The 8,558-nt window shown below is 42.8% G+C and overlaps 1 protein-coding gene across 1 annotated transcript in view; it reads right to left on the bottom strand.

The window, feature by feature from the left end:
• MTREX (Mtr4 exosome RNA helicase) overlaps positions 1-8,558 on the bottom strand; it is an 83,520-nt gene that overhangs the window by 32,698 nt on the left and 42,264 nt on the right. Inside the window, exons 16-18 of the mRNA XM_026649091.2 lie at positions 7,397-7,547; positions 4,654-4,826; positions 4,163-4,231 (exon numbers count right to left, since the gene is read on the bottom strand). Of these exons, the coding sequence (XP_026504876.1) occupies positions 4,163-4,231; positions 4,654-4,826; positions 7,397-7,547 (393 nt within the window). The remainder of the gene's footprint in view (positions 1-4,162; positions 4,232-4,653; positions 4,827-7,396; positions 7,548-8,558) is intronic.

Raw genomic sequence — 8,558 nt, 5'->3', positions numbered from 1 at the left:
CACCAGGAGTTGGTGAAAGGAAGGAGGGGGGAAGGGTCAATTTCTCCTTGTTTTAAGATCCAAGGAGTGTGGATCTGTATTCACCAGGGAATTGGTGAAGGTCTCTCAAGGCTACCCAGGGAAGGGAATTAGCTTTGAGATGGTGGCAGCGGACCAGAACTAAGCTGGTAGTTAAGCTTAGGAGTCCTCATGCAGGCCCCCACTCTTGTACCCTAAAGTTCAAAGTGGGGATACAGCCTTGACATAAGGGATAGAACATCTTGTTTTAGAAGAGGTTTGTGAGAAGAGTCCCTGAAAAGGGAGGGGAAAGTGCAGTGGAAGTGGATGGAGTACCCAACATTATACCCACCAAAACCTGTTGGAGGTAATTTGCCCCCATGAGGTGTGAAAGTGAGAGAGACAATTCCAAAAACGTGGGAGACAGGATGGTGCAGCATCAGATCTGGATCAAAGGAGTATTCATGCACCTCAACGACTGCATCAAAAACATTTTGTAGACAATGACTGCTGTGTCAGGGTAGCAGTAACAGTTGAGAACTTTCCCTCCTGCATCCTGGGTTTTTTCTTAGGTGGCTCCAATGACCAATGGGATGTATGTGATCTCTGTGCTGTCGGAGACCAACTAAATTTCTTCTTATTCACAGGCTTATATATGCCCAAAGAATAAAGACCCGCACCAGAGTCTCTCAGAGAACACATCTGTGTTCTGTAGCGCATCATCTCTGGAGTCACTAAACAATTTCAAACCATCAAAGGGAAGTTCCTCTACTGTGCTGTGGACTTCTCTGAAGTGATGAAGCTCTACACATAAATACAACTGTTGAGATGGCACGAGCTTCCGTATCAGATGTGTTGTGAGAAGCTTGCAGGGTTGTTCTCACCAAAAGTTGCCCCTCAGCAATAACTGCTTGAAATTGCTCTCTATGCTCTTGTGATAAGTATTCACAATCAAAGAACTAAACACTGTGTAACTGATGTGGGGGAATTCTGTGTCACTGCACAGTGCAGAATTTACATAGACATTGATGTTCTGCCCAGAATCTCCCCCCCACACACACAGGCTGCAAAGTTGCTGGCCGCCACTAGGGTCTGCTGGACCCAGCAAAGCCCAGCTTGCACATAGAAGACACTACTGAGCTGAGGGGAGGGGGAGGGAGCTGGGGGGGTTCCCTGCTGCTGCAGTTCCCGGCATGTCCTGAAGGAAGAAGGCAGCGTGCAGGAAACTCCACACAAGCCTGGGACCCAGCATCAGGCTGTTACTCCCTCTGGATCCCTGTGCTCTAGGAGGGCAGGGGGTGCGCATGTGAGCATCTGGGCTGGCGGAGAAGACTCCCCGCAGCTGGGCTCTGGGAGGTAAGGAGTGTGGCTTTCTGGCCCCCCAGCTAGGCTCAGGGGCGGAAAGAGGGACAGAGAAACAGAAACTGGGTTCTCATAGGGGTTTCTTTAATTCTGTACTCCTGGGGGAGTGTGTGTGTGAGTGTGTGTCTCTGCATTGCTGCTGACAGGTATTTTGAAATAAATTACCAAAATAATTGAAACTGATACAGTGTTATTTTGACAAATAAAATTTGCAGAATTTTAAAATATTGTGCATAGAATTTTTAATTTTTTTGCCACAGAATTCCCCCAGGAGTATATTTTGCCAGAGTCACCTGATAATTAGCAATCCAAAATTGCAGGGCTGAAGACAAAACTTTTGTAACCAAAAAGGTCTAAGCACTTGTGGTCTTTATAATGTAGAATCACCTTTGAATGGTGTTGCCCATTACATTCACTCACTGCATCCACGACCAGTGAACTAGAGGCAGGATGAGAATGTAAGAATTCTGAACTCCTAGCTGGGACATAATATTCTTTACCTGCCCTCTTAGCTGTTGAGGATAGGAAGAGTGGGGCAAGGAGTGTGCAAGGGCAGCAGAAGGAGTCTGTCAGATCATTTGACAAGTTCTAATAGTTCCTTATTTATAGGCAAAGCTACCTGTGCTGATGATGGTAAAGTATCAATCAATTTACACTGGGTCTCTTGAACTACTTCTAATGGAATCTGGAGAGTGTCTACTACTCTCTTCATCAAATCCTGCAATTGCTTGATGTCATTCACCTAAGTTGGAGAAGATATCACAGCCTCATCTGGGGAGGATGAGGATATATTAGTCTGTGAAGTTTCACCCAGTAACTGATGAGGAGGCATCTGTGCAGACTCTTGATGAGTCCTAGACGTTGAAACTTGCAGTACCAAGATGTGTATAGGACACTCGAACTCTGGCTGTACTGGCACTCTTGGTACCAAAGAAACAGCGGCAGATGGTACCGAATTCTTTGGAGCCAACTGCAGGGACCCAGAAGCACCTCATTCAGGCTCTGATAGTACCAAGGACTTGTGTACCCAATGATGGGTATTGTGTGTCTTTAACATGAAGGGAACCTTGGTACTGAGGTCGTTTGAAGCCTTTAAGGGGTACTGGGTCTCCAGTACAGAAGGCCTTGTAGGAATACACAGTCTCTCTGAGGAGATCTAGCACTCATCTTGGATGAGGCTTTCTCCATTTCACCCAAAGGTCTGTCTTTCAAAGACCTAGAAAGCGACTGAACTGTTGAGACTGATGGGGCACTGTGGGAGCTTGAAGGCTGGTGTTTGGAGTGGGAAGGAGAGTCTGTGGGTCCTTGATCTGAAGTCAGACGAAACGAACGTTCCATTCTGAGAAGCTGAAGTTTTGTTTTTGTCCCTCTTGGAGTGACTCTTGAAGTTCATGCAGATCTTGCACTTTGAAGGCATGTGCATGTCCCCAAGGCAGTGGATACAGTGCAACTAGCCATTACTAACTGGGAAGGATTCCCAGCAAGTGAGGCAGTGTTTGAAGCCTGGGGACTTAGACACAACCCACAGGGAAAAAAGAACAAACAAACAAAACAAAAACCAAGCTTTGAGAGGACCTCCCCCTACAATGGGAGAATGGGGGGGAGAGGCAAAGCCTCGATCAAATTAGAGAAAAGAACTCTCAAAGCTAACAAAGTAAACACTAACTACAAGAGCTACAAAGAATAAAACTGGAATAAAAGAAATTTAATATAAAGAACTAAAACTTGACAAGGTGAGACGCTGCACAGGCAAGCATTACCAATTGCTCCGTCTCAGGCTGAGGGTGGTCGGTCTGTTACAGCCCTATGTAGCCTCAGCACAGACCATAAGGATAGCTACATTTGTGAAGACTGAATACACACTGCTGTGAAAAATCTCCAATTGAATGTTCATGCAGACCTCAAGTGGAGCACCCACAGGAACACTTTTCAAAGAGAAACTAACATTTACTGCTTCACGGTAATTTAGGAGTTGCAGAAATGGTGACAATTTGCACCCAACGTGGTGGAAAAGTGTTTGCAAGAATCTTCTCTAGGGAGGTCATGCAGCTTGTGGCAGTGTTTCCCTCCACATTTTCCAAGGCCTATCTGGCCCTTTTGGTATGTCTTCTCTTTCCTTGCCTCCTCCTCCCGCATCAAACTCTATGGTGAGCTATTAAAGAAGGGTGTTCCTGTGGTTAGGGCACTAGCCTAGCACTTCGGAGACCCAGATTCAATTCCCTGCTCCACCAGACCTTCTGTGTGACCTTAGGCAAGTCACTTAGCCTCTCTGTGCTTCAATAACCCATCTGTACAATGGAGATATTTATCTTCAGAGGGCAGTTGAGAGGATAAATAATACAGTATCTATATCTTTAATGTATCTCAAAGGATCCTTCCTGACCGTGGATTGCTTAGGATGGAGCTATAGTGCACCATGCTCTCAGCAGCCAATTCGAGTAGCCTGAAAGGTCTGGTGTTATTCAATACACTGTCACAGTGTCCTGGATAGACTCGTAAACAGGACACCACAGATAACTCCATCAGTTAACAGGGGACCATCTAAAATAAAAAGATAGGACTCCAGGTGAAGATCTCTCTCCCAACTTCCAAGAACCTTTTTCTTTCCTCCTTCAATGTGAAGAGTTTACAAAGGCCTGGGCCTTTTGCAGCTTTTTTAGCAAGGGGAGAGACTTTTTTTTTTTTTTTTTGGCCTGTGAAAAGCAACTAAAAATACAGGGTTTTATACCTCCATTTCATCTTTCTACACATTTAGTGAAAATATGCATCTTTTGCCAGTGAAGGAAAAAGTGTATTATTTTACCTTAACATTTGATTTCTTGGAGAAGTTAACAACCACTCCCCAACCAAAATCGTCATCTTCATTTTTTACCTGAAAAGATGAAAGCATGTTATAAAAGTAACCTCTAGAAAAAAAGCACAATGACAAGTATACTTTATGCATTGCTGTTTGCAGTGTTGTAGTCATGTTGGTACCAGGCTATTAGAGAGACAAAGTTGGTGAGGTAATATCTTTTATTGAACCAACTTCTATTGGTGAGCGACACAAACTTTTGAGCTACACAGATCTCTTCTTCAGTCTGTTTATGGATTGCTGTGATTTATAACAAAGCTGACTTTGAAGCAAACCTTATTAAACACTCAACCCTAAAGGAAGGTTAAAGAACTACAATTAAAGTCAAATTTACTATTCACCTGGGATAAATAAAATTAGGAAGAGAATCAACTAGCAAGTAGACACAAGCCTTGAAAGTTTGATGGGCAGGGGGAGATGATAGAAGAGAAGGAATTTACCTTTACCAGCCTGCCTGGCTGTAAAAACGGCAAGCAGTATTTTGGCTTGTGAACATATTCTTCAATTTCTTTACCCAGTTTAGCAAGCTGCTGTCGGATTTTATAGTAGATGACCACGCTTTCCTCATTTGGAATTTCTATTTTGTTGTACTGTTCTTCCAATTTATTTACCTCTGCAAATAAAGCAATCTTGTGTAAATGTACAGATTCCAACATTATCTTAAACAATATTATAGCAAAGACTCATTCACAAAAATATGTAGTTAAATATTATTTGAACATCACTTTCAATACAAGTTTTCTATTTAAAACAACCCAAACTAAAATATAACCCTTTTCCAGAAAGCTTGATATCTACAAGTTTGTCCTTTAATATTTAGCTGCAAATACAATGAAAGTTATAGACGAAGAAGTCATATTTAAAACACATTCATCATTATGAACTAGCTTTGTAGAAATGAGGGGATTTGGGATATTATTTTCCCTGAAATCCCTGGCTAATGGCTGTACAACAGTCCCATTAGGACCCAAGATCACCAAATTCATTTGCAAGAGGGATCACTGTTCAGCAACACAAAACACTCCCTTCTACCTCTCACCTACACATGGGAGGCAGCTGCAAGGTTGGTTGCATAGTGCTGAGAACAAAACACAGGACCAGGAGTAAAAAGCCTGAGTTTGCTTCCCATTTCTACTAGCCCTGTTGTGACCTAGTAATACCCTCTCTCTGTGCCTCACTCCCCTCCCCTCTCACTCTGTAAAATTGGGGGGGGGGGGAAGAGAAATACTCTCCTGTCTTTGTAAAGTACTTTGAGATTTACAAGCCTCAGCTGACTGGGCTGCTGAATATTGAAGAGGTTGTGGGACTACAGTGAGTTCTGGGTCTAAGCCCTAAGTTAGTCGTGCCAACAGGTTCCTGGAAGGCCTACATGCCACCAGAGGGGAAGCAGCTGGTGAGGTGCTCACAGACTCATCTGGTGCAGATGAGGGTGAAGGTGTCCTCTATGGCTCACCAGTCACTCATCTCCCACTATTACTGACCCCTCAGACTGAAACAACAGCTATGGGGAACCCAAGTTGTTTCCAGTGGGAGGCCAGTAGTACACGCTGATCTCCATGAGACCCCAGGGATAGGGTACAAGTTAAGCAGATTCCAGTCCAAGATAAGGACTTCTGGGGCAGACTACCCCCAGTACGAGTATTAGTCCTAAATGGGTCACAGAAAAACCTGGCATGAGCCTTAAGCTCCATTCTTGATGGCACTGGGACAGTAACCAGGGCCCCAGGGAACCAAGGTACAACCACTTCTAGGGAACATTTACTCGGTCATTGAATTCTATGGTGAAGTAACACAGAGAGGGCGACACGATATCAACGGAGACACAACCAGCATAGATTCCCCACTCTTCCCGGGGTCAGAAGGAGCATCAGCAGAAGTTGATGTCAAAGAAGCCAATGCTGACAGATTGGGAGCAAGGAAAACTGCTGGTGCTGTGCCTCTTCTGCTTCCTCTCCCAGCCAAGGGATAAAGAATCCTGACGTGAAGAAGCCAAAGCTCAGGGAGAGTATGGCCTGTAATATACATCCATAGAATGGACTGCATCTCCAGCCTTAGTAAACCCTACTCAATTTCATAAAGTTAATTGAAGTTGAGGTGCCTACAAAATTCTAAAGCACAGTATGGTTTTTGGTATAATAATTTCCAGGAAATACCCAGATTGCTCTCCAGCATAGTTTTCTGAAGCAATGCTGGACTCTAAACTATGGGAACAAAGATTTGGGCATGTCTATGGGTATGAGAAATGTTCTCTGAGAAATGCACATCATATGCAAATACTGTCTTAAATGCCACCCCTGCAATCCAACACATACACAGTGCAATGGGGTGCCAAAAACCAAATTCCAACCCTGGTGTGGATCTATTATTTTCCCCACTTAATGCCACTGAAGAGGTGAATTGCTCATTCTTCACTGGCAGATGAAGTAGATACATCTGCTGTGGTTTTGGGATTCCACTGGGTAAAGCTCCTGGAGGAGTTTGAACTGTCCAAAACTGATTGACAAGAAGCACTTAAGAAATTAATCTTGGCTCATGGAAATATAGTTTAAAGCAGGCAGAGCATGGCTCACAAGGCTAGCCACTCAAGGGAGTAGAAAACAAAAGCCTTGTTTCCATCAGGATTTTGCTTCACAGTTGACCAATTTTCCAGACTATTTACAAAGCCTTACTAGAGTATCTTTTTTTCTGGTGGTTTAGATACCATAGGCCTTAATTCTTTTTTAGATACTGAAATATGCTATTAGGATTAATTCAATTTGACTTATCTATGTTTTGAATATGAACAGAAACCTTGTCTGCATCTCCCATGAGCCCAAATACACTTTTTTTTTTTTTGCTCCTCTTCCTCTCCTACACATTTGCAATGTGGTGACCATCCTTGTATAACCTGTTCACTGGATATCTCCAAAATCAGTAAATTCTGTTCCCAAAAAAGGCCCAGGTGCTATTACAGAACAACAGAAGATGGCTTCCCTCCCTAAAAACCCTCTCCCGTCCACAACCATAACAGCAAGTGCACTAAGCATTCTGCTGCCAGGGAAGGTGAAGCTGTACAGTACTAGAATCTCTTGGTGGATTCTCATTATAAACATAAAACCCTATCTTAGCTATCCAACCCCACAGTTAAAGTATCCTTGACACGGTCTCTCACATGGTTAAGTATGTGATACACATAATACTTACTTTCTACTACTCCTGGAATAGCTCTGTAGTGTTGAAACTGGTAGAAGGATTTTTCTAACATGTATTCAGGGTTAATTTCCTCTACTCGGAGTAAGTTCAACACCATGTTGTACGTCAAGTGAAAAGCACTGTTTAGAGGATCAGCTGAGCCCTAAAAAAAAGACGCCCCCACACAAAACATTAGTTACAGCACAAGCAAAGCAATCACAATATATTTGATATGGTGTCTTATGTGAAAAATTATTAAACTGGTGCTTTGTATATCTTTGGATAAAGGTTTTATAAACTCCATAATATTTTTCTAGATCTCACATCAGATCTTAACTAGCTGTATGACGAACATCCAAGAAACATAACAGTGCTTTACATACCATTGTGAGGCAAGTAAGTTTGCCAGGTCAGGGGCAATTAGAACCTTTTATATAAATTGATCCTAATAAACCCAGGAGAATGATTTATTTTTATAAAATATAATCTAGTGTCTCTTAACTTCTTTAAAAAAATTATATACATACACAGTTTTTTCCCTCCCTACCATATCTTTGTAACTATTTAGATACAAACAAAACTTTATCACAGCATATCACCTGAGAAAGAATATTTCCTCTTCACTTACCAAAAAATCTAACCAGATAAAGCTTGCAGGATTGGTCCCCACATTACACACACGCAGCTATGATATTGTTTGCTCTGTTATGCTGCTAGGGATTACTTCTATAATAAAGGATAGGACCCTTTTAGATGGAAGGCACTTTTGTGCCACATGCAATGCCTATGTTTTGGAAGGTCTTCACAGCTTGTTTCACTAGGCCAGTGAAGTACGGGCGTGTTATATCAGTAATTCGCTTGTTTGTCAGGCAGGTCCAGTGAGGCGTGCTTGACCCAAAGGCTGAAATTCACCGAAAGCCAACTTGGTAGCTGTGCTTCCCTCTTAGGAATACCCCATTTCCCACTGAAATTGATATGCAGCCTATCAACCATTAAAATAACGTAATACTTTTAAGACATTTTCCATTTTAATCTCCTAAGCAGGACCGCACAAGTGATGGCTCTGCAGCACTTGACAGGTGTCTCTCAATTTGTAAGAGACTAAACAGAAATTACATACTCATCTCCACACACACACACACACACACACACACACACACACACACACACACAC

This window comes from Terrapene carolina, unplaced genomic scaffold (genome assembly GCF_002925995.2).
Source record: "Terrapene carolina triunguis isolate 2854851 unplaced genomic scaffold, T_m_triunguis-2.0 Scaffold69, whole genome shotgun sequence".
Taxonomy (NCBI): domain Eukaryota; kingdom Metazoa; phylum Chordata; order Testudines; family Emydidae; genus Terrapene; species Terrapene triunguis.
This window is presented reverse-complemented; position numbering and strand designations above follow the sequence as displayed.